The sequence below is a fragment of the Phyllobates terribilis genome, unplaced genomic scaffold (genome assembly GCF_046119375.1).
Source record: "Phyllobates terribilis strain yellow unplaced genomic scaffold, ASM4611937v1 Scaffold_7__3_contigs__length_470593459, whole genome shotgun sequence".
NCBI lineage: Eukaryota > Metazoa > Chordata > Amphibia > Anura > Dendrobatidae > Phyllobates > Phyllobates terribilis.
Window position 1 is genome coordinate 289,344,316 of NW_027362767.1, and position 27,403 is coordinate 289,371,718.

Sequence of the window (27,403 nt, forward strand, 5' to 3'; positions counted from 1 at the left end):
ACATTTTTTTTGTTATCATTCATATTCTCTGAAACAAGGCCAAGAAAGGAAAAATTCTGCCAGGGTATGACAGTATATATATTTAATTACTTATATACATGCACATACATATTAACACGATTTGATATGTTTTTAATGAATTCATAAATAAAATATATTTTACTATCTTGAATGTGGTACATTACTTGAAGGATCTACAGTTTATTTGTACACACCTATTTATCTGTATCATGAATTAGCTTTCAATTGTGTGAAACCTTCAGTTTAATAGTAAAATATAATTTCCTTGACAAAAGCAAATAGTGACTATCTTTTCTCTTCTTATGCATCCACACGTTTCCTTCCCCTAGCAAGTAGCCATAAATAGAAGAGAAGAGAGTCCGACATGCAGAAGGAAAAATGATCTTCTCTAGTGCTGCAGCAGAGCCGCTGAGATGTGGTTTATGGATTGTCCACATATCCCTGACGGTCCTATGTTGGGAAACGGCTTGCACTGATCCTGCTAAAATGTGTTTCCAGGTATGTATTCTTAAGATGTCTTATAAAGACAATTTTGGCATTAGATGGAGCACTGCCTATTTGACAGTCAGTGATGGACCAAAACATTGTAAAAAAAAAATACGGAAAAGGGAAGTCATGACATGTTTTCTTTGCAGGTACCATGCCTTAGAAATTGATGATGATTGCTATTTGTTTCCAAGCAGTGAAAGGTGAAAGCAGGTACGGTCGCAGGTTTGGCGCTGAGGTGTGACGCTGTAGAATGGTGCTGCAGGGAGGAGCCTTGTCTTTATATAGTTCTGGGTTTTCGTGTATCTGAGAGTCACATCTGTAGAACAGCGTGCAGAAAGTGAAGACTGAGTCATATGTAGGAACTTTGCATTAAGACTGCAATGTTTGGGCCATTTGAAGTGAATTTGACCCCCAAAAGGCAAGTTAGCATGATGTGTTGTTGTAAAATGTCAATATGTGTTGCTCTTAGTTCTCAATGTCTGCCAGGTAGTGCACTATAAACTGTAGTCCCCAAGTCTCTTACTGCTACAATTTGTGCTCCATCTGGAAGAGTTACAATTCTACAGTACTTCATTAGAATTGCCCCAAAGAACCTAATCACAACCGTCTTGTAAAACAGCCACTTTTCATATCAAATACCTTTATTCATCTTTAATTATCACTATTCTGTTGAGTAATTACTTAAATAGTCTACTTGATAGACAATTAGGATCACTACTTTGTGCCTCCTATCTGGTGTTAGTTTTTAAAAAATGTTCAAAACATTAACCACAAAATATTCTCATTGAGTAAAGACAGGTCCTGTTAATAGTAACAGATTTTATAATGTTAAAAGGCAAGGCTGGGTCAAAGGGAAGTCATTCCACTCTCTTGAGGGACCTAGTGGTCCTCTATCATCCACCCTATCTACTTATTGTTGCTCTTACAATCAAGTGGTTTTAAAATTGTAACTGGTTCACTAAAGAAAATGAAGACATTCGTATGCGGAGTCCATACGATAATGATGCATGTCCCTTTCTCCTTAAAAATCTAAGGAAGCTCCTGACTTGGCGGTCTCCATAACTCCTACCTCTTCCTAAGTGGTTGTAATATGGTTTATGTAGGATGATGATCCACTAAACACTTTGATCAGGATTCTCCACCAACCTTAGTTTGGTCTTGTTGAAGGGTATGTATGTTGAAGGGTAAAATATACTGTTACTCACCTGCATTGTTTATGGCCACCCAAGATAGCTATAGGAACAGGATTGGATTTGTTATACATAATTTGTTGTTTGCCAAACAGAATACATGAAATTCTGAAAATCACAGTATTTATAGCAGGGATATGAAACTCATATACAGAGAGGGCCAAAATAAAAAACTTGGACAAAGTCGCGGGCCAGCATTGGTATTTATTAACAGCCCTCCACACAGAATAATGGGCCCCACATAGTCCTCCATACAGGATAATGGGCGCCACATAGTCCTCCATACAGGATAATGGGCCCCACATAGTCCTCCATACAGGATAATGAGCCCCACATAGTCCTCCATACAGGATAATGGGCCCCACATAGTCCTCCATACAGGATAATGGGCCCCACATAGTCCTCCATACAGGATAATGGGCCCCACATAGTCCTCCATACAGGATAATGGGCCCCACATAGTCCTCCACACAGGATAATGGGCCCCACATAGTCCTCCATACAGGATAATGGGCCCCACATAGTCCTCCATACAGGATAATGGGCCCCACATAGTCCTCCATACAGTATAATGGCCCCACATAGTCCCCCATACAGAATAATGGGCCCCACATAGTCCCCATACAGAATAATGGGCCCCACATAGTCCTCCATACAGGATAATGGGCCCCACATAGTCCTCCATACAGGATAATGGGCCCCACATAGTCCTCCATACAGGATAATGGGCCCCACATAGTCCTCCATACAGGATAATGGGCCCCACATAGTCCTCCATACAGGATAATGGGCCCCACATAGTCCTCCATACAGGATAATGGGCCCCACATAGTCCTCCATACAGGATAATGGGCCCCACATAGTCCTCCATACAGGATAATGGGCCCCACATAGTCCTCCATACAGGATAATGGGCCCCACATAGTCCTCCATACAGGATAATGGGCCCCACATAGTCCTCCATACAGGATAATGGGCCCCACATAGTCCTCCATACAGGATAATGGGCCCCACATAGTCCTCCATACAGGATAATGGGCCCCACATAGTCCTCCATACAGGATAATGGGCCCCACATAGTCCTCCATACAGGATAATGGGCCCCACATAGTCCTCCATACAGGATAATGGGCCCCACATAGTCCTCCATACAGGATAATGGGCCCCACATAGTCCTCCATACAGGATAATGGGCCCCACATAGTCCTCCATACAGGATAATGGGCCCCACATAGTCCTCCATACAGGATAATGGGCCCCACATAGTCCTCCATACAGGATAATGGGCCCCACATAGTCCTCCATACAGGATAATGGGCCCCACATAGTCCTCCATACAGTATAATGGCCCCACATAGTCCTCCATACAGAATAATGGGCCCCACATAGTTCTCCATACAGTATAACGGGGAGACGTGCCGGCATCGGGAGCCAAATATAATCACCCTGAAGGCCATATTTGGCCCGTGGGCCAGAGTTTGACATGTGTGATCTATAGACATGTTAATGATATGCAAAACATCTATGAGTGCTAGAAGATAAACATGTACACCAGCCTCCACTGCCGTCTTGCTCTGCACCATGATACTCTTTGACATAAGCCCTTATCACCCAAGCACACATATTGCAATGTGAGGAAAATACTGATGTAATTATAGTTTGTGCTTTGAGCTCATAGAATTTTTTCTGCAATTTGCTAAAAGTTAAAAGATTAAAAAGTTGTACATAGATTTTTTTTTTGCTTAGATTTCTTTTATGTAACAATTTTGTCTGATCCCTAAACATAAGCCTAACCCTCACCATAGCCTTATGCCTAACCCTAGCCCTAAATCTAACCTTAAGCCTAAACCAATTTATTATGCTGAGTTGTTTTATTTTGGTTGCTGCATATTCTGAGAGCAGCAGCCGATGACAAATTCACCTCGATAACTTCGCTCTACATAAGCTGCTTTGGGCAGGCTACGAAAAGGATGAGGGAACCCAATACAAACGGCAAGCAGTAAACAAGTAATAATGATATCCTCAATGACATACTGGAACACATGGAAGCAGATCCACAGTATTTTACTAAAGCTGGTGCAGGTTTCCATGGGTATGTATGGGTCTACGCACAGTTGTGATGCAGGTCAATGTGTAAGCCATATATTACTTAGAATGGGACCAGAATTCATCATATGGAATCACATCAGGCTTTACTAACACTTTTTTTGGTACAGCTTACCTGATTGATCCGTATGCTATCTGTGCGGGCACTATGTACACAGCTCACACATGGACCCCCATTATGGCTATGTGCAGAAACTCAGGCTATTTTCCAGTGATAATTACACTTTCGGAACATTGAAATTTTCCAGAAATGAGAACAAATCAAATAAAATACCACTGTGGTGCAGGCTATATATAATGTCACTTTCAGTCAGCTCTGTATGGCTATTTACAGATGTGGGTATTTTCTCTTTTTTCAAAAAGGAAATGTGTACGGATGTGATACTTCACAGGAATGACAATGCAACTTTATCTCCAATGAAAAGGGAAGGTCGCTGTATAGTTTATTGTTTCAGGCTGTAGTAAATAAAATCCAAAATATACTGTATATCATCTATAGAACACACAGGCATTGAACAGATTAAAGCACCACTACAGCAATTTTTTTTAATTAAGCACTAGAGTGGTGCCACTAATCTAAGTTCCCTGACCCTAGTATTATATATACTAGCCGCCATTTTCAGCTGATCCCGGTGCTGCTCCAGTTCCGCGCTGTCATCTTGTGACCACAACTTCTGACTGATTGGAAGTCAGAGGTAATGGTCCCAAGCTCTCAGTGTCTATAAGAGCTGCATTCTGGCCTCCTTCGACTTACATTGAGAAGTGACCTCCGGCTCACCCAGCAAACACTGGAGCAATCTGGCTTGTCACAAGCTGCTGGAGACCGACCGGAGCGAAGCCGGGAACCAAAGAAGACGGCAGGTGGTATGTATGAGACTAGGGACAGATTAGAAGCACCACTCCATTGCTGCAGCAAAAAAAATGCTGGAGTGGTGCTTTAACGAGAGTCATGGTGTTAGTCAAAAGCATAATTCAGGCTCCTGGTGCACAAGGTAAAATCTGCATAAAGGCACCTGATATAAAACAGTTAGTTAAAAAATGTTAGTCTCCTCATATTGGAGAATTTAATTTTTTGGTCCCATTAGCCTAAGTTTGAGATGCGATCACAATCCTCTACACATAATATACTCTTCTGTTTTTAATGCTGTCTGAACAAGCACCACCCCTTTGTTGGTCTCCACTATAAGTCACCTGAGACAAGGCTCTGTACTGTGTCTCTACACATCAACCTACATTGTCTATAAATTGGAGAGTGTATATACAGTTAGGTCCATATATATTTAGACAGAGACAACATTTTTCTAATTTTGGTTCTAGACATTACCACAATGAATTTTAAGCAAAACAATTCCGATGCAGTTGAAGTTCAGACTTTCAGCTTTCATTTGAGGGTATTCACATTAACATTGGATGAAGGGTTTAGGAGTTTCAGCTCCTTAACATGTGCCACCCTGTTTTTAAAGGGACCAAAAGTAATTGGACAATTGACTCCAAGGCTATTTCATGGACAGGTGTGGGCAATCCCTTCGTTAGGTCATTCTCAATTAAGCAGATAAAAGGCCTGGAGTTGATTTGAGGTGTGGTGCTTGCATTTGGAAGGTTTTGCTGTGAAGTAAACATGCGGTCAAAGGAGCTCTCCATGCAGGTGAAACAAGCCATCCTTAAGCTGCAAAAACAGGAAAAAACCCATCCGAGAAATTGCTACAATATTAGGAGTGGCAAAATCTACATTTTGTTACATCCTGAGAAAGAAAGAAAGCACTGGTAAACTCATCAATGCAAAAAGACCTGGGCGCCCACAGAAGACAACAGTGGTGGATGATCGCAGAATAATCTCCATGGTGAAGAGAAACCCCTTCACAACAGCCAACCAAGTGAACAACACTCTCCAGGAGGTAGGCGTATCAATATCCAAATCTACCATAAAGAGAAGACTGCATGAAAGTAAATACAGAGGGTTCACTGCACGGTGCAAGCCACTCATAAGCATCAAGAATAAAAAGGCTAGACTGGACTTTGCTAAAAAACATCTAAAAAAGTCAGCACAGTTCTGGAAGAACATTCTTTGGACAGATGAAACCAAGATCAACCTCTACCAGAATGATGGAAAGAGAAAAGTATGGCGAAGGCGTGGTACAGCTCATGATCCAAAGCATAGCACATCATCTGTAAAACACGGCGGAGGCAGTGTGATGGCATGGGAATGCATGGCTGCCAGTGGCACTGGGTCACTAGTGTTTATTGATGATGTGACACAGGAGAGAAGCAGCTGAATGAATTCTGATGTAGTCAGAGCCATACTGTGTGCTCAGATCCAGCCAAACTGATTGGTCGTCGTTTCATACTACAGATTGACAATGACCCAAAACATAAAGCCAAAGCAACCCAGGAGTTTATTAAAGCAAAGAAGTGGAATATTCTTGAATGGCCAAGTCAGTCACCTGATCGCAACCCAATTGAGCATGCATTTCACTTGTTAAAGACTAAACTTCAGACAGAAAGGCCCACAAACAAACAGCAACTGAAAACCACTGCAGTGAAGGCCTGGCAGAGCATCAAAAAGGAGGAAACACAGCGTCTGGTGATGTCCATGAGTTCAAGACTTCAGGCAGGTCATTGCCAACAAAGGGTTTTCAACCAAGTACTAGAAATGAACATTTTATTTACAATTATTAATCTGTCCAATTACTTTCGGTCCCTTTAAAAACAGGGTGGCACATGTTAAGGAGCTGAAACTCCTAAACCCTTCATCCAATTTTAATGTGGATACCCACAAATGAAAGCTGAAAGTCTGAACTTCAACTGCATCTGAATTGTTTTGTTTAAAATTCATTGTGGTAATGTCTAGAACCAAAATTAGAAAAATGATGTCTCTGTCCAAATATATATGGAACTAACTGTATAATGTAGTGTATTATAGGAAACCTTGCTATTAGCAAAAATGAATGAATGCAGCAACCCTCATTTGGAGATAGATTTGCTTTTTATGCATGGGTGGCCAATTTATTCCCTACTAGATGGTGGCCCGATTCTAACGCATCGAGTAGTCTAGAATATGTATGCGGCTGACCGGACGCAATCAGCAGAGCGTTGTTTAAATTTGGCGTCAAAATCGCTGATTGGTCGCGGCCGGCAACCGCGACCAATTAGCAAAACGGTGTTTAAATTTGGCGGCAATATTGGTGATTGGCCGCTAGTGGCGGCCGAAACCAATCAGCGAACTGTGTTAGTGAGGACCGGAGAGCTTGTTTAACCCCTTTACAGCACATGACGTATGAATACGCGTCAGTGCCCTGGGCTTTAAGAGCCTGACCCGTATTAGTACGTCATCGCGATTGCGCGCGCACACAGGCTGTTCAGGCGCGATCGCCGCCGGGTGTCAGCTGATTGTCACAGCTGACACCCGGTACTATGTGCAGGGAGCGATCCCGCACCGCTCCCAGCACATTAAACCCCGCAATGCTGCGATCGAAGTCGATCGCAGCATTGCGGTGGCAAGGGGAGGTGATCGGTATACTCACCTCCTCTTCCGGCCTCCAGCGCTGTCTGCTGCGGCTTCCCGGGTGTTGCCATGATGACCCGATGTCGTCATGACAACATCCGGGTCACCAGACAGCAGTAAGATTGTTTGGACATGCGCAGTGCATCTCCACACTATCTTCTCCCTGTCTAGCGCTGACTGCTGCATGGCACAGGGATGGTGCTGCATTCCTGTGCCATGCAGGCGATCAGAATAAAAAAAGTGAAAGTCCCATAGTGGGACAAAGTAAAAAAGTAAAAAAAACTCCCAGAAAGTGAAAAAAAAAAAAAAAAAATTGTAAAAAATAAAAAAAAAAATAATCCACTAAAAAGTAAAAATATAATGTACCTATCAATAAATATGATTAAGAAAAAACAAACAAACAAACAATAAAAGTACACATATTTGGTATCGCCGCGTCTAACGACTTGGCCTATAAAACTGTTCCAATAGTTAACCCCTTCAGTGAACACGGTAAAAAAATAAAATAAATAACAAAGCAAAAAACAATGCTTTATCATCATACCGCCAAACAAAAAATGGAATAACACGCGATCAAAAAGACGAATATAAATAAAAATGGTATCGCTGAAAACGTCATCTCGTCCCGCAAAAAACAAGCCGCCATACAGCTCCATCATCTGAAAAATCAAAAAGGTACAGCTCTCAGAATAAAGCGATGCAAAAAAATATTTTTTTCTATAAAATATCTTTTATTGTGTAAAAGCGCCAAAACATAAAAAACGATATAAATGTGGTACCGCTGTAAACGTACTGACCCGAAGAATAAAGCTACCTTATCAATTTTACCACACCCGGAGCAGAATAAAAAAATGTAAAAAAAACACAATTCCTAAATTGTTGGTTTTTGTTTATTCTGCCTCCCAAAAGCTGGAATAGAAAGCGATCAAAAAATGTCACATGCCTGAAAATGGCACCAATAAAAACGTCAACTCATCCCGCAAAAAACAAGCTGTCACATGACTCTGTCGGCCAAAATATAGCAATGCAAAAACTAGATTTTACAAAATAATGTTTCTTTTAGTGTGTGACAGCTGTCAATCATAAAAACCCGATATGATTCTGGTATCGCTGTAATCGCACCGACCCGAAGAATAAAGTAATCTCATCACTTCTACTGCACGAGGAACGGCGTAAAAAGTAAACGCTAGGGCTGGGGTAGGGGTTGTGCTAATGTTAGGGTTGGGGTTGTTTGTTTTTTTTCAAAAAAAAAAAAAGACGATATGGCAACTAGTGTTGAACGCAAGTACTCGCTACTTGAGTTTGCATCGGGTGCTCGGGTATGCACTGAGTATCGCGGGTGCTCGAGTCTCCGCCCCATATGCTTCGCGGCCAAAAAAAACTTGCGGGGATTGCCTGCCATGCACGAGCGAGCCCCGCATGTTTTTTTGGGGTGTCTAATAACCGTGAAACATGCGCGCGGGGACTCGAGCATTTCACTTGAGCACCCGTGATACATGGTGCATACCTGAGTACCCGATGCAAACTCAAGTTGGGAGCACTTGCGCTCAAGAGTAATGACAGCTTATTCAATATGATGACCTAATGTTATCAAATTCTGTGTCGTACCTCTGGGTTCAAAATGTTCACTATACCCCTTAATAAAATCCTTGAGGGGTATAGTTTCCAAAATGGGGTCACTTGTGGGGGGAGCTCCACTGTTTAGGCACATCAGGGGCTCTCCAAATACGACATGGTGTACGCTAACAAATTGAATGGAAAATCGGCTCAAATTGTTAGCGGACACCATGTTGCGTTTGGAGAGCCCCTGTGTGCCTAAACATTGGAGCTCCCCCACAAGTGACCCCATTTTGGAAACTAAACCACCCAAGGCACCTATCTAGATGCATAGTGAGCACTTGGAACCCCCAGGTGCTTCACAAATTGATTCGTAAAAATGAAAAAGTGTTTTTTTTTCCACTTTTTACAAATAAATTTGTGAAGCACCTAGGGGTTCCAAGTTCTTACTATGCATCTAGATAGGTGCCTTGGGGGGTCTAATTTCCAAAATGGGGTCACTTGTGGGGGGTTTCCACTGTTTAGGCACATCAGGGGCTCTCCAAACGCAACATGGCGCCCGTTAATTATTCAAGCAAATTTTACAATCAAAAAGTCAAATGGCGCTCCTTCCCTTCCAAGCCCTGCCGTGCGCCCAAACAGTGTTTTTTCCCCACATATGGGGTATCTGCGTGCCCAGGGGAAATTTCACAACAAATTTTGGGGTTCATTTTTTCTTGTTACCCCTGCGAAAATAAAAAAAATTGGGTCTAAAGTAACATTTTTGTGAAAAAAGTTAAATGTTCATTTTTTTCTTCCACATTCCAAAAATTCCTGTGAAGCACCTGAAGGGTTAATAAAGTTCTTGAATGTGGTTTTGAGCACCTTGAGGGGTGCAGTTTTTAGAATGGTGTCACTTTGGGGTATTTTCTGTCATAAAGACCTCTCAAAGTGACTTCAAATGTGATGTGGTCCCTAAAAAAATGGTTTTGTAAATTTTGCTGGAAAAATGAGAAATCGCTGGTCAACTTTTAATCTCAGAATCAGGGGGATCCGTTGAAGCGTTCCAGAGTAATTACCTCATAAAGTGACAGTGGTCAGAATTGTAAAAATTGGCCTGGTCTTTAACGTGCAAACCACCCTCGGGGGTAAAGGGGTTAAATTTGGCGCTAAAATCGCTGATTAGTCACGACCGCGATCAATCAGCAAAACAGTGTTTAAATTTGGCACCAATATTGCTGATTGGTCGCGGCCGGCGGTCGCGAACAATCAGCAGAGTGGGGTTTAAATTTGGCGCCAATAATGCTGATTGGTCATGGCTGGCGGTCGCGACCAATCAGCAGAGCGGTGTTTAACCCCTTTACCCCCGAGGGTGGTTTGCACGTTAATGACCAGGCCAATTTTTACAATTCTGACCACTGTCACTTTATGAGGTAATTACTCTGGAACGCTTCAACGGATCCCCCTGATTCTGAGATTGTTTTTTCGTGACATATTGTACTTCATGACTGTGGTAAAATTTCTTCGATATACAGTACAGACCAAAAGTTTGGACACACCTTCTCATTTAAAGATTTTTCTGTACTTTCATGACTTTGAAAATTGTACATTCACACTGAAGGCATCAAGACTATGAATTAACACATGTGGAATTATATACTTAACAAAAAAGTGTGAAACAACTGAAAATATGTGTTATATTCTTGGTTCTTCAAAGTAGCCACCTTTTGCTTTGATGACTGCTTTGCACACTCTTGGCATTCTCTTGATGAGCTTCAAGAGGTAGTCACCGAAAATGGTTTTCACTTCAGGTGTGCCCTGTCAGGTTTAATAAGTGGGATTTCTTGCCTTATAAATGGGGTTGGGACCATCAGTTGTGTTGTGCAGAAGTCTGGTGGATACACCGCTGATAGTCCTACTAAATAGACTGTTAGAATTTGTATTATGGCAAGAAAAAAGCAGCTAAGTAAAGAAAAACGAGTGGCCATCATTACTTTAAGAAATGAAGGTCAGTCAGTCCGAAAAATTGGGAAAACTTTGAAAGTGTCCCCAAGTGCAGTTGCAAAAACCATCAAGCGCTACAAAGAAACTGGCTCACATGAGGACCGCCCCAGGAAAGGAAGACCAAGAGTCACCTCTGCTTCTGAGGATAAGTTTATCCGAGTCACCAGCCTCAGAAATCACAGGTTAACAGCAGCTCAGATTAGAGACCAGGTCAATGCCACACAGAGTTCTAGCAGCAGACACATCTCTACAACAACTGTTAAGAGGAGACTTTGTGCAGCAGGCCTTCATGGTAAAATAGCTGCTAGGAAACCATTGCTAAGGACAGACAACAAGCAGAAGAGACTTGTTTGGGCTAAAGAACACAAGGAATGGACATTAGACCAGTGGAAATCTGTGCTTTGGTCTGATGAGTCCAAATTTGAGATCTTTGGTTCCAACCACCGTGTCTTTGTGCGATGCAGAAAAGGTGAACGGATGGACTCTACATGCCTGGTTCCCACCGTGAAGCATGGAGGAGGAGGTGTGATGGTGTGGGGGTGCTTTGCTGGTGACACTGTTGGGGATTTATTCAAAATTGAAGGCATACTGAACCAGCATGGCTACCACAGCATCTTGCAGTGGCATGCTATTCCATCCGGTTTGCGTTTAGTTGGACCATCATTTATTTTTCAACAGAATAATGACCCCAAACACACCTCCAGGCTATGTAAGGGCTATTTGACCAAGATAGAGAGTGATGGGGTGCCTTCCAGATGACCTGGCCTCCACAGTCACCAGACCTGAACCCAATTGAGATGGTTTGGGGTGAGCTGGACCGCAGAGTGAAGGCAAAAGGGCCAACAAGTGCTAAGCATCTCTGGGAACTCCTTCAAGATTGTTGGAAGACCATTTCCGGTGACTACCTCATGAAGCTCATCAAGAGAATGGCAAGAGTGTGCAAAGCAGTCATCAAAGCATAAGGTGGCTACTTTGAAGAACCTAGAATATAAGACATATTTTCAGTAGTTTCACACTTTTTTGTTAAGTATATAATTCCACATGTGTTAATTCATAGTTTTGATGCCTTCAGTGTGAATGTACAATTTTCATAGTTATGAAAATACAGAAAAATCTTTAAATGAGAAGGTGTGTCCAAACTTTTGGTCTGTACTGTATGTTTAGGCACACAGGGGCTCTCCAAACAATTTGAGACGATTTTCCATTCAATTTGTTAGCGGACACCATGTCGCGTTTGGAGAGCCCCTGATGTGCCTAAACAGTGGAGCTCCCCCACAAGTGACCCCATTTTGGAAACTATACCCCTCAAGGATTTTATTAAGGGGTATAGTGAACATTTTGAACCCAGAGGTACGACACAGAATTTGATAACATTAGGTCATCATATTGAATAAGTTGTCATTACTCTTGAGCGCAAGTGCTCGCTACTTGAGTTTGCATCGGGTACTCAGGTATGCACCATGTATCACGGGTGCCCAAGTGAAATGCTCGAGTCCCCGCCCGCATGTTTCACGGTTATTAGACACCCCAAAAAAAACATGCGGGGATCGCTCGTGCATGGCAGGCAATCCCCGTGAGGTTTTTTTGGCCGCGAAGCATATGGGGCGAAGACTCGAGCACCCGCGATACTCAGTGCATACCCGAGCACCCGATGCAAACTCAAATAGCAAGCACTTGCATTCAACACTAGTTGCCATATCGTCATTTTTTTTTTTTTTTTTTTTTTTTACTTTTGAAAAAAAACAACCCCAACTCTAACATTAGCACAACCCCAACCCCAGCCCTAGCGTTTATTTTTTACGCCGTTCCTCGTGCGGTATAAGTGATGAGATTACTTTATTCTTCGGGTCGGTGCGATTACAGCGATACCAGAATCATATCGGGTTTTTATGATTGACAGCTGTCACACACTAAAAGACACATTTTGTAAAATCTAGTTTTTGCATTGCCATATTTTGGCCGACAGAGTCATGTGACGGCTTGTTTTTTGCGGGATGAGTTGACGTTTTTATTGGTGCCATTTTCAGGCATGTGACAATTTTTGATCGCTTTCTATTCCAGCTTGTGGGAGGCAGAATAAACAAAAACCAACAATTCAGGAATTGTGTTTTTTTTTTACATTTTTTTTATTCTACTCCGCGTGTGGTAAAATTGATAAGGCAGCTTTATTCTTCGGGTCAGTACGTTTACAGCGGTACCACATTTATATCGTTTTTTATGTTTTGGCGCTTTTACACAATAAAACCTATTTTATAGAAAAAATTATTTTTTTGCATCGCTTTATTCTGAGAGCTATAACTTTTTGATATTTCGGATGATGGAGCTGTATGGCGGCTTGTTTTTTGCGGGACGAGATGACATTTTCAGCGGTACCATTTTTATTTATATTCGTCTTTTTGATCGCGTGTTATTCCATTTTTTGTTTGGCGGTATGATGATAAAGCATTGTTTTTTGCTTCGTTTTTTATTTATTTTTTTTACCGTGTTCACTGAAGGGGTTAACTAGTGGAACAGTTTTATAGGTCAGGTCGTTACGGATGCGGCGATACCAAATATGTGTACTTTTATTGTTTTTATTGTTTTTTTGATTTTTTTTAATATTTATTGATGGGTACATTATATTTTTATTTTTAGTGGATTTTTTTAAAATATTTTTTTAATTTTTTTTTTTTTTCTTCACTTTCTGGGAGTTTTTTTTTTTTTTTACTTTGTCCCACTATGGGACTTTCACTTTTTTTATTCTGATCGCCTACATATCATAGGGATGGAGCACCATCCCTGTGCCATGCTGGACAGGGAGAAGATAGTTTGGAGATGCACTGCACATGTCCAAAAAAATCGTCCTGCTGTCTGGTGACCCGGATGTTGTCATGACGACATTGGGTCGTCATGGCAACATCCTGGAAGCCACGGCAGACAGCGCTGGAGGCCGGAAGAGGAGGCGAGTATATCGATCACCTCCTCTTAGCCACCGCAATGCTGCGATCGACTTCGATCGCAGCATTGCGGGGGTTAATGTGCCGGGAGAAGTGCGGGACCACTCCCTGCACATAGTACCGGGTGTCAGCTGTGACAATCAGCTGACACCCGGCGGCGATCGCGCCCGCACAGCCTCTGTGCGCGCGCGATCGCAATGATGTACTAATACGGGTCAGGCTCTTAAAGCCCAGGGCACAGACGCGTATTAGTATGTCTTGGGCTTTAAAGGGGTTAAATTTGGCGGCAATAATGCAGATTGGTCGCGGCCGGCAACCGCGACCAATCAGCAGAGCAGTGTTTAAATTTGGCGCCCACAATGCTGATTGGTCGCGGCCGGTGACTGCGACCAATCAGCAAAGCAGTGTTTAAAGTTGGCGGCCATAATGCTGATTGGTCGCGGCCGGCGACTGCGACCAATCAGCTAAGCGGTGTTTAAATTTGGCGCCAATAATGCTGATTAGTCGCGGCCGGCGGCCAATCAGCAGAGCGTTGTTTAAATTTGGCGCCAATCTCGCTGATGGTAGCGGCTGGCGGCCGCGACCAATCAGCAGAGCGGTGTTTAAATTTGGCGCCAAGATCACTGATTGGTTGCGGCAGGAGGCCGCGACCAAACAGCGAATTGTATTAGTGAGGACTGGGGAGCGGCGCTGCCTGTGCGGCTACTTCCGCTGCGAGAAGCCGGGAGATGAGTGGCTGCTCGCAGCAGAAGTATCCTGACCGGCAGCGCAGCTCCCCGGTCCTCCGTTCACACTTGCCGTCTGGAGAACAGCGGGCCAAGCCGCTGATCTCCCGCAGTAGCCGCATGAAGGTCAGCGGCGCCACCCGTCGGGGTTCTTGTGCTGCCAGCAGAGGGGTGATGAGCGGCTAGCGCCGGTCATCTCCCTGCTGCATCGCCGCTGACCTCCGTCCCGCAGATGAGCCGCTAACGGCTGCCATCTTTTTCTGAAATCCCGCATCGCTGATTGGCCGCGGCCGGACCAATGAGCGACGCAGGATTTCCTGGACAGACAGACAGACGGGATAAGACGATTATATATATAGATATCAGATTACTCGTTCGCTCTTGTAACCTGCATCTAAAAACATCTCCACAATCTGACCTTTTCTCACCTTTGAAACTGCTAAAACTCTTACTGTCGCTCTTATTCACTTTCGTCTGGACTACTGCAACTCTCTCCTGATCGGTCTCCCTCTTACCAAACTTTCTATTCTCCAATCTGTCCTGAATGAGGCAACCAGGGTCGTATTTCTGTCCAGCCGCTTCACCGATGCCTCCATTTTGTGCCAATAATTACACTGGTTACCCATTCGCTGCAAGGTCCAATATAAACTCATCACTCTCATCCACAAAGCTCTCCACAGTTCTGCACCACCTTATATCTCCTCTCTTATCTCAGTCTATCGTCCTACAAGAGCCCTCTGTCTACAAATGACCTAAGACTAACATCCCCCATAATCCAAACCTCACACCTCCATCTCCAAGACTTCTCTCGTGCTGCGTCGGTTCTCTGGAATGCACTACCCCAGACGATCCGACTGATGCCTAGCCCCCATGTCTTCAAGCGCGCTTTAAAAACCCATCTCTTTAAACAAGCCTACCACCTCAACTCAGTAAACTAACTTCCCCGTCCCCTCCTTCTAAATATTATTCAGAATCACCCTCCATGCACACGATAACTGCACTCGATACTTGATTATTGCACTTAAACATATGGGCTAATGACCGGATCATGCAGCTTTAAATGAAAATCCCTATTTATTATAATTGCTGGACCTGAAATAACAAGCACTTTTCACCTATTGTGACCCCCCTATTTCCTTGCAGACTGTAAGCTTGCGAGCAGGACCCTCACTCCTAATGTAACTGTTTAAACTGTCTTAGCTTGTATTGAATTTATTGTCTATATATGCCCCCGTTTAATTGTAAAGTGCTGCGGAATATGTTGGCGCTACATAAATAAATTAATTTATTATTATTATTATTATTATAATACTTATGTCTTTGATAGTCCTGAGTTTTCTAAAATATGGTTTTAATTCTATGGTGTTTTTTTCCCCTAGAATATGTATGAAGTGAAATGCCAACATAACGCCATGCACTTTGTTCCAAAGAGCCTGCCAGACAGTTTGAAGACATTAGATCTATCTCATAACCTCATTCAAGAACTAACACATATATCCATGTCAAATGTGCTTAATCTTGAGAATTTCAACATTGAACATAATCACCTGGAAACCATTGAAAATGGAGCACTGGATGCTTTATTACGACTTCAGTCTCTTAACCTTGCCTCTAACAGATTGCACAAACATTATTTATCTAACAAAGGCGTTTTTGGCAATTTACAAAGTCTAAAAAGATTGAATCTTGCACATAATAACTTGGATAGTGATATGGTACACTGCTATCTGTCAAATATTAGTTCACTAGTAAATCTGGATTTGTCATGGAACACAATTGCAATTCTGCTCTCGGGAATGTTTGATGGGATTCCACGACTGGTAGAATTAAATCTTTCCAACAACTACATAGCAGAGATAGAGAGTGGCACATTTGACTCACTGCAGCATCTAAGAGCTCTAAACCTCGCTAAGAATGCTATAAGTTGCATCTCAAGCTTTGATCTCCCTCAGCTACATCTACTGAACCTGAGTTCAAATTCCCTTAGGTTCTTTCTTAGTCAGAATTCTCAGAAATTCTACCAATTACAGAATTTAGACCTAAGCCAAAACAGTCTGGTGAGGTTTCCAATTCTGCCCAAAATCAACATGGTGAAACATCTTAATCTCTCAAGGAATAATATCGCTGAGTTGTTCGTGTTATCCAATGAAACTGAAGAAAACATAGAAATTACCTCCTGGTATGACACCATCACTGATCTGGATCTTCTCAGTACTGTGGAAAACATAACCTCACATTTAACAAACATTAAGGATTTGGATCTTAGTTACAACCATCTAACCTCAATTCCTTGGCAATTTCTATCCTACGTCAGCTCACTTCAAAATGTTAACATGGCCGAGAACTGCCTACATGACATGACTGGTGCCTTCTACCCTGGGCTGTCACATCAAAACAGAATAAACAGCATTTCAGCTCTCTGGACTTTGAGGACGCTAGATATCCATGGAAACTTTATTACTTCCATCCCACTATGGTTGTTTGACTTGCTGCCTGAAATTGAGGAAATTAATCTTAAAAACAACGACATTAGGTTTTGCGTTCCTGAACAAACAAGCAACTCAACAGTAAATGTCTGCACCACGTTCTCTGGGGCTCATCATCTCCGGTATTTAAATCTGCAAAACAATAACATTAAACACCTTCCACCAAATGTATTTCTACGCACATCTTTATATTTTCTAGATCTGTCAGACAATGTAGGGTTAAACATACATAAAGGCGCTCTAACTGAGGTCCAGCAGTCACTCCAGATAATGTCACTGAAAGGCAACTTTATGAATGACTCGCAGACAAACCTTCCTTGTATAAAATGGCTGAAAACACTGGATTTGGCCAGTAATAGACTTACTGTGATTCCAGCCCAACTACAGTGTTCTGTACTGGAGAGACTTAATATCCAGAATAATGCTATGCGTCTACTGGATGAAACAATACTTCTCAATAGGATGAAAAGTCTGAGATGGCTGTTTGTCAGTGGTAACCCATTTGACTGCTGCTCCCTTACATGGTTGGTTCCTCTGCTGGATTCTGGAATCAAAATCCTAGATCTTGAAAACACAACTTGTATTTATGCAGATACTAATACGAGTGTCCCTGTCAATAACGCTTCCATCCAGAGCCAATATTGCCATCAGAAAACAATGCTAAGCCTCCTTACAATTCTCATTATCATTTTAATAGTATTTCTCATGGTCTCCATTGTTTGTATTCTTACAACTGGTAATCAAAAGGTACGTCTTTCAAGGAAATTTAGGAGCAACAAAATATCATCTGAAATTCCTAGACAAATTCAGAAAATGAAATCTGAGGCAAAGGAAGTATGCTTCACTGTCAGTAGTAAAGGAACATTTTGAAAGAATCATGTACTTCACGTGGCTCTTGCTCATTAAATACCAAGAAGACACAAACAAAAGCATTAACCTTACAATTCCATAGAAATAGGCAACGCTATATCACCTCTTAGGCCACGGCCCCACTATCAGTATTTGGTCAGTATTTTTTCTCAGGAGTGGGAGCCAAAACCAGGTGAGGAACAATCAGAGAAAAGGTATAATAGAAACAAGTCACCAATTCTGCATTTATCACCCACTCTTGGTTTTGGCTCCTACTCCTGAGAAAAAATACTGACCGAATACTGGCCAAATACTGATAGTGGGGCCGTGGCCTTACTCTTCGTTACGTAGCAGACCATCCAACAGTCGGTCCATATTGGTCATCTGACATCCACAAAAGTAAATATCAACCAGAAAAAGGCTGTTTTCTCAGTCAAGATGTTGCTAATTTTCGGGACAATGTGTTGCCGTCATTAATATAAAACACTGAATTCAGCGATGTGTCACTTCACTTATCTGGTTGTGTGTTTGGTTTACTTACAATGAAGGTTTCATCACCAGGAAATAATCATTGCCTGGACTACTGCTCACATAAACCCTGGTCCGAGCACGCCCCCTCCTCTAATAAGCAGCTCACTGTCAATAGACAATATACATAGAAAGATATGTTGTGGGTGGGGTTAACTTTCTGAGCTCTGCTTCATTGCTATATCTAAAAACTCTGATAGTATCACAACTGCTGCACCCAGTAAACTAAGTGATAAATTGATGGATTCAAGCTCTCATTTCCTACGTTATACTGCTCTCTGATGAGACAGCAAAAACTGTTCACAGATTCCCTTTAACCTGTCCACACACATTGGATATCTGTTAACCAATAGACCTCGTAAAGGAGAGGAAGACAAGACAATATTAGACAGCACGGGGGCAGAGCAATTGTTTCCTTTAGGAGCAAACTATTGAATAAGTGGCAATCCAATATTTCCCATCCTTTTCCATAATCAAAGGCATTAGGCTGTCCCCTTACATTAAATATAGTCACATGATCATGACTAAATTAGTGGGTCCTGCTTATTTAAAGTCCTTTTCCATAGACTAATGCAAATGTTAAAGAGGTTGTCCACTACTTCAGCATTGATGACCTATCCGTAGGATCAATGTCTGATCGGTCGGGGTCCGACACCTGGCACACTCGTCGATCAGCTGTTATTGATGTTGGCTGATCGGAAGTACTCGTTTGTGGAGCTGGCCGTCTTCTGGTAGTGGCCGTGTCATGGTACTGCACATCCGCCTCCTATGCAAATCAATAGGAGGCGGCTATATAGTACCCTGCGGCGGCCACTATCAAAACACGGCCAGCTCCGTGAGTACTTCCAGACTTGGACCACCGTTGCGGACGCTGATATCAGCTGTTCGGCGGTGGTGCTAAAGTAGTGGAAAACCTCTTTAATATAATTGTTCAGCTCCCATACTACAGAGTGAGATGTCCTACTGATGACCATGATATTTAGAGCTCAAATAAATCGATCCAGTAACACGTTAAACAAGTGTTTTGCGTCTTTGCTGAATATTTGGTGGAATGTTCACACAGACTGGGAACTAAAGTTCTAATAAACAATCATTCAACCAATTATCAGCCTCTATAAAGGGCTCTTAATGCCATTGTCTCTAGCAGTGTTTAATACGTTATAAACGGTATAAATACATCTGTATCCAGCATTTTCTAGTTCCTGTTCAAGTGTTCATCAAGAAGATGAAGCAATGGAAGCCATCCTTTTCCTTTCCCTTTCTCCAAATCATCTCATAAAGTCAAGTCCAGATATTGCCTTCAACAACTTCACATTCTTTACTTAAATCAAGGGACTTCTGTAAAAAAGGGGAATGGGAGAAAAAGAGAATTATGTGTTGCAGAATACAATACTTCATATCAATAGAATCAGGGTCCGTTTTTCCCATCAAATGCTAAGGGATCCTCCAGTGGCCTTAAGTTCTGACATAATATTGATCCTCAATGGTCAAACAGAAGACAACCCCATTATAGCTGACAAAGACAAAACATTACAACAGGTTTCTGATGTGAATGTGAGCAGATGGCTTCCTTACTTTTGGTAGCTGTAGTTAATATTATGCACCAGTAGCACCAAGACTTTATTAAATAGTTGACCCCAGGCTCTGACCAAGTAATGCCCAAGTCCAGAAGAGAACGAACCAATTTGGAGCAGAGTTTGCAGTGAAACAAACCAAATAGTACCAATTACACATTCTTCTGTATGCAATAAAAAATGTATAAAGCAATTAAAAGCAAACAAGCATATGTCCTATGTAGATGAAGGATGATGCTTCTGAACCAATTCCTTTGTGTGCCCAAAAAAATCCCAATCCAACTTGGAGCTGAGCCTTTATAGAAATTTAGGTGCCAATTAAGTAGATAAGATTGGAGTTTTCATGCCAGTCTTGATGAACAGCGTGCTGGAATAAGATGGCAAATTCATTAAAAGTTAGGCGGATCTTAATGAATTTGGTGCTTCTTTCAGCTACTATGCACCACTGATATACACCAGTCATTTCTGTCTTCATTTACGTAATTGTGTTTGTGACGTGAATTATGATAAATTTGATTTATGCGCATGGCCATGCCACCTTCCCGCAAAGCTTTCTTCATTTTTAAAAAAAAACTGGTGGAGCTGGCCCGGAGTGCTGTAAAAATACCAAATGTCTACATTTTTGCACAAAAATTTTGCAAAATTTAATGAATTCTGTTGAAAATTGCAAACACTAATCAGGCCCTTAATTATCCATTCATGTAAGCCAACATACAGTATGTTATACATGATCTTGAGATCCAGAGTTTAGTAAGAAATAAAAATAGAAATTGTGTACTAAATTCTTGCATCTTTACTTAAGGGTTAAAAAAGTTAAACGCTTCAAAATATTGTCCCTGATTGGTCTTGTCAGGTTTCATACTGACTTCATTAATTGCAAGGATGTGTTTTTAGTTTCAAGGTCTTTTTTATTATCTGGTAAAACAGCAAAACATATCCGCACAATTGCTGTCCCTGGAAATGTACAAAAAGTTCTATTCATTTGCAGGGCTCACTCTGAAAACAACAAATTAAATGTTATGTCAATATGAATGAAACTGGTGACGTCCTAAAGTGAACTGGAAAAAGCTTGGCTCTTAGGTTTTGTCGGTCACTCAGTGAAGGATCCCCAGATGTCAATGAACAAATATGTAAAAGGATTTTGGTAGCCTTTAGAACTCACTAATACAAAGGCTATGTTCACACACGTTGTGTTTTGCTGCGTATTTTTGCAGCAGATTTTTATGCAAATTTTCAGCTGCGTCTTGCAGTACCAACAAAGTCTATGAGGAACCAGAATCCTCTGTTCACACATGTTGCTTTTTGTTTGCGTTTTTTTTTCTGCCTTGCATGCGTTTACTGGAAAATAGACCATGTCACTTCTTTCAACGTTTTTTCACCCATATGACGTAATGGGTGGTGAAAAAAAAAGCTGAAAAAATGCATAAAAAAAAGCAGCTAAATTGGTGTGAAATTGAACAATGCCTGTGCAAACTGAATGGCAGACCCCATAGTGTGAAAGTAAATAGTGTCATACAAACTCAATGCATTGCCAGTGTCTAAACTATTCTTAAACAATTCACCCCCCCCACTATGCCAAAACCAGAATGAGATCTTTTCTTCACAGAACTTTATGTACATGCATGAATAGAGACAGAAGGACAGTGAAAAAAACGCTGAAAAAAATGCATAAAAAAGCATCAAAACCTGCGTTTTTGACGCAGCTGTTTTCCTGCCAGAGAAAAGATGTCAGCTGATTTGCAGCAGATTTAGCTGAAGAAAAAAATGTGTGTGAACATAGCCAAAGGCTGCATTTATGTTTTTTACTTTCCAATTAACTTATCGAAATGTAGCATTCCTAGTCTATGGCTTACAGAGAAAGTAAAGTGAGCAGTTCAGTCTCCTTGAGAGATTGACAATGAGAATAGGTCATATTCTCATATAACCATATACCTTGATGAATTAGGTAATAAAGATAAGATCAAATTAAGATCAAATTATCTCAGTACACCACCTATTACTATCATATAGACATACCTAATCATTTACTGCATTTAACAAGACAGTTATCAGGCGGAAAACGTACTCCAAACTAACAATATGATAGATACTTCCCAGGACTGGGGCACAGTGGCAGGTACCATCGAATAAATGCATAATGAAAATAAGCATGTACAGATAACACAATACCACCTACCTATACAAGTTCATAAAGAGTTAAAGTGCATAAAAGGTTACTCATCTCAATGTGCAGGGATCCTGCCTCCCCAGTACACTACAGGGTTCCATATTCCTCGACACGTTTCCCCGTATGGTTCAAGGTTCATCAGGAGAAAAAAAATTGGAAAAAAATTGTAAGGTATCCTGCTGATGATTTGCAGTCTATTCTAAGTTGCCGCTCGCCCTCTGTATATACCCCGTCAAATATGTTTGATCCTTGTTTACTTCCCTAATCAAGAGGTGAAACATTCCTTGGTACCCTTGGAAAAGAAGTTGTCCCCTCCTAGTGCAGTATACATGTCTATTAGGCTGACATCCACTAGAGGTCTTGCGGGTGTACTGCGCAGGTGCGGGTCCCGTACGAACGTCAGAGACCAGGCCTTGGCCGCGCCTCCACTCCGGATACATATCAGATGTGCTGCGTCCAACGCGAAACCGGCGCATGCGCACTAGTCTAAATCTGTTGAATGGACGGCGGTCATGCCGCAAGTATTCCAGCGTAATTAGACCGCATGAGCTATGTTTACAAACCACTTGGGAACACTTATGCAGGCGCCAACCATCAACACCGTAATATGTGTCCCATACTCCTGGCATATCAAAGAGGTCCGCAGTGTGTGTGTGTATATCGCAAGGATCAAAGTCCACAGTTATGGACCAACAACACACAGCAAGTGAATGTTACAGTCAAAGACATGTGTAGAACATACTTTAGAAGATACAAACTGCACACATGAATATGATTAAATCCTACAAAGGGGGTACTTTTTATGTCATCATATTACTTATATACTGAGTACTGATAAATTGGTACAGGGTACAGAGTGGGAAGGGGGGTTGAGGGGAGCATACATAGAGCAGTTGGGTGTCAGCGATGCTTCTGGTAGAAATAATGATATAAGGCAAACCTATACATGATAGTTAAAAAGAATTACAAAAATAACCATGCTGGCTGATAGTAGAAGTCCCTATTAATTAAATGAAACAACAATAATTTTGTTGTTCATTGAGGCCATTCGCACTCAAAGCACCTAATCTAAAAATCCACTGGCATTCCTTCTGGAGTAACAACCTATTCCAATCACCCCCCCCCCTTTCATTTTTCCAGATCACCTCTAATACACAAAAGGAAACCGCGTTTGGGCTGTTGGAATGATACGCCTCTTGCCCGTCACATGAGGGAGTATCCCTCCTGTGTCGCCAGGGGTGGATTAAGAGTAGCAAGGGCCCCAGGCAGTTTAGAAGGTGCCCCCCCCCTTTACCCTCCCCCCCCCCCCACACACACACACACACACACACCCCTGATGTATCACGTGACATGTCACATGATCCCCTGTGATAGATCATGTGATAGTTCACGTGAAATTAATTTGGCACAATATTATAATATTTTTTTTTAGGCTGTGTGCCCACTATGCGTTTTTTTAAGCAATTCCGCTGCAGAAACGCTTAAAAAACACTTGGTAGAAGGTCTGCCATGTTCCCCAATGATAATCCGCATGTGCTGTGCACATGCTGCGGAAATTTCCGCTGCGGATTATCATTGCGTAAAAATCCGCAGCACTACCAATTATTTTGCGGAAGCGCAGCGCTTTCACCGCCATTGACTTGCATTGGAACACATGGAATCCGCATCCCTGCATCTGTACATGCGGAATCCATGCGTTTCAATGTGCGGATGGTACCTGGATTTGGAGAAGAGGAGACTCTCCTCCGGACCCGGGTACCATAGAACCTGTAAAAAAAAGAATAAAATAAAAAATAAATATTATACTTACCTTCTGGTGGCCCCCGGTGTTTTTATCTGATGCGTCCTGGCTTGCCGGCAGCTCGCGATGGTCTGAAAAGGACCTGCCGTGACGTCATTTAGTCATGTGACAGGTCACGCGACCGCTGACGTCGGCAGGCCATCAGAAGGTAAGTATATATTTATTTTTTACCATTCCTTTACGGTCACACTATATAAATCCATGCCGTTTGCATGGATTTATATAGTGTGACCAAGTTGTCAAGCACTTTCCAAGTGATGCTAAAATCACTTGGAAAGCGCTTGTCAACCCGCATGCGGAAATGCATGTGAAGAACGCTTCACATCCGCAAGTCCCTGGCGGGAAAAACGCATGTACAATCCGCATGCGTTTTTTCTGCCAGGGAGATGCAGAAACGCTCAAAAAAAAATCCAGAGCATTTCTGCATCGTGGGCACATAGCCTTACATTAATTGTATGACTCAATATTGAGCACACGTAGCCATCTATACACAGCGGGAGGCCGCACGTAGCCATCTATACACAGCGGGAGGCCGCACGTAGCCATCTATACACAGCGGGAGGCCGCACGGCGCCATCTATACACAGCGGGAGGCCGCACGGCGCCACCTATACACAGCGGGAGGCCGCACGGCGCCACCTATACACAGCGGGAGGCCGCACGGCGCCACCTATACACAGCGGGAGGCCGCACGGCGCCACCTATACACAGCGGGAGGCTGTACGGCGCCACCTATACACAGCGGGAGGCCGCACGGCGCCACCTATACACAGCGGGGGGCCGCACGGCACCAACTATACACAGCGGGGGGCCGCACGGCGCCATCTATACACAGTGGGAGGCCGCACGGCGCCATCTATACACAGCGGGAGGCCGCACGATGCCATCTATACACAGCAGGGGGCCGCATGATACCATCTATACACAGCGGGAGGCCGCACGGCGCCATCTATACACCGCAGGGGGCCGCACGGCGCCATTTATACACAGCGGGAGGCCGGACGGCGCCATCTATACACAGCGGGAGGCCGCACGATGCCATCTATACACAGCAGAGGGCCGCGTGATGCCATCTATACACAGCGGGAGGCCGCACGGCGCCATCTATACTCAGCAGGAGGCCGCACGCAGTCACGCACACACACCAACATATACAGACATATACATACACGCATAAACACATTTGAAACACAAAAAATACATATAAACAGACATCACACAATGATATCTGCCTGCACACACACACACACACCATCCCCCGGCTCGGCTCCAGTCCTCCTACTCTTTTCCGGTGCAGCACTGCAGGCCGGGTGCGCACTGCGTGACGTCACAGCTAGGAGACACGGCCGCGCACAGGGCCGTGTCTCCTAGCAGTGATGCGGCCAGGCCAGCACAGGGAAGTTAACTGCTGCAGTGCTGGCCCGGCCGAAGAAGAAGCAGCGGCCGTGCGCCGCTGCTGGGGGAGCGGTCCGGGGCCCCCCCCGCCACTGCCTGCCGGTATGTGCCGCGGCACGGCACATATAATGAGGGAAATCTGGCCATATACACCCCAGAGCCCCGGGCTCCCTGGAGGTTCGGGGCCCCAGGCGGTAGCCCGGATTGCCCTCATTATAATCTGCCTATGTGTGTCGCATATCCCCAAGATGTTCACCAATTCTTCTCCACAGTTCCCTTTTAGTGTTACCAATGTAATTATTGGGGCAGGGGCACGTTGCCATATAGATTACCCCTTCTGTTTTGCAATTTGCAAAATCCCTCATGAAAAAAAACAGTGTGAGGGCGCAATCGCCGATGCACACTAATACATATCTGGTCTGATAGGCCCAGGGGGCAGATACGTATTAGTCCATATGATGTCAGAAAGGGGTTAAAGGGTTCATACTAACTCTTAGTATTGCTACTTCCAAAAGATGGCACTAGAGTTTCTGTCCTCCTGTCACGGTCTCCACACTTTCCTTGTCTGCTATGTTACTATTGTGTGGAGGCTGTCAGTCTGTTTTGGCTTTGCTGGGTTGTTTCTGCAATCATCTGTGTTCACTTCCCTTGATTAGTCTTCTACTTAAGCATGCTAGCTCCTTCACCCAGTGTCAATTGTACACTTGCTATTGCCTGTGTAGGACTGATCTCTCTGTTCCTGACCCAGCCTGACTTTTCCCTTACCTGGATTTTGACCATTTGCCTGTTATCTGACTACTCTTTTGTCTGCTCCCTGTGTACTGCCTTGTCTTTCTGGTTTTCCTGACCCCGGCTTGTGTAGTGGCTTACGTCTCTGACTTCTCCTTGTTGTACTGCGCCATTTTCCTGGACTTGACTTTGGATTGTTTGACCTCCCTCTATGTATCCAGTAAGTAGCACTCACATAATATTTCTTTCAATAATATTAGCCTCTTCTCTCCTCTTCTGAGACGATTATTTCTGTAGTGACTCGCATCACACCTCCTCTCTGATGAGCCTTCTCGCATTTTCTGTAAAAGGACGTTCATAAAATGTTTTTATTCATTCTCTTTTAAGAAAATTAATACAGAAGAATAAAGAAGCACTTTGAACCTGTGATAATACAACTCAATTCCAAAATAGTTGGAACACTGTGTAAAGAAAACAAGAATGTAATGTTTTGGAAATCTCTTATGGCCATATTTTATTCACAACATAGAAAATAGATCAGAAGGTGAAAATTAGTTATTTTTCCATTTCATTTGAAAAAATTAGCTCATTTAGCAATTGATGGAAGCAACACATTCACATCACACAAAAGTTGGGATTGGATTAAAAAAGGGTGGAAATGTAAATGATACTAATGAGAAAAACAGCTGGAGGTAAATTTTCACTGTGCATAAAAAAAGCACGTGGGAGAGGCAGAGTCCTTCAGAAGCAAAGCTAATCTGTGGTCAACTGCGTCTGGAAAAATTTCCGAAAAATATTCTAAGTAAAATTTTAAAAACTTTCAATATCCCACCATCTACAGTAAATAATAATATAAAAAGAATCAGAGATTCTGGTGAAATCCCTGTGCATGAGGGACAAGGCGGACGTTCAATATTGGATGCTCATGATCTACGGACACTCATGCGGCACTACATTAAAAACAGCCATGATTCCGTCATGCAAATCACGACAAGGGCTCAGGAATACTTCAAGAAATCATTGTCTATGAACACAAGTGCAAGTTAAAGCTCAATCATGCAAAGAAGAAGCCATATATCATCATGAAGGCTATTTTAAAAGGCTCTAGGCTATTTTAATTTTTTTATGGAAACCACAGATGCAGTGTCCAGCAAAAAAGACCCAGGACTGTTGAACAGCTAGAATCCTACATCAGGTAAGAATGGCACAACATTCCTGTTCCAAAACTTCCAACAATTGGACTTCTCACTCCTCAGACATCTACGGTCTGTTGTAAAGGAAGAGGGGATGCTGCACAATGGTAGACAAGACCCTGTCCCAACTCTGACCATCTTTGTTTCTAAGAGACTCAGCCTCTCTAACATG

The 27,403-nt window shown here is 42.8% G+C and overlaps 1 protein-coding gene across 1 annotated transcript; it reads left to right on the plus strand.

Annotated features, from left to right (window-relative positions):
• The first annotated feature begins 393 nt into the window (after window positions 1-393).
• Window positions 394-17,989, plus strand: LOC141153175 (transforming growth factor beta activator LRRC32-like). Its single transcript, XM_073637873.1, has 2 exons — window positions 394-519; window positions 15,889-17,989. Exons 1-2 carry the CDS (start codon window positions 400-402, stop codon window positions 17,863-17,865), a joined length of 2,097 nt encoding a protein of 698 aa, XP_073493974.1. The 5' UTR covers window positions 394-399; the 3' UTR covers window positions 17,866-17,989.
• Window positions 17,990-27,403: the final 9,414 nt, after the last annotated feature.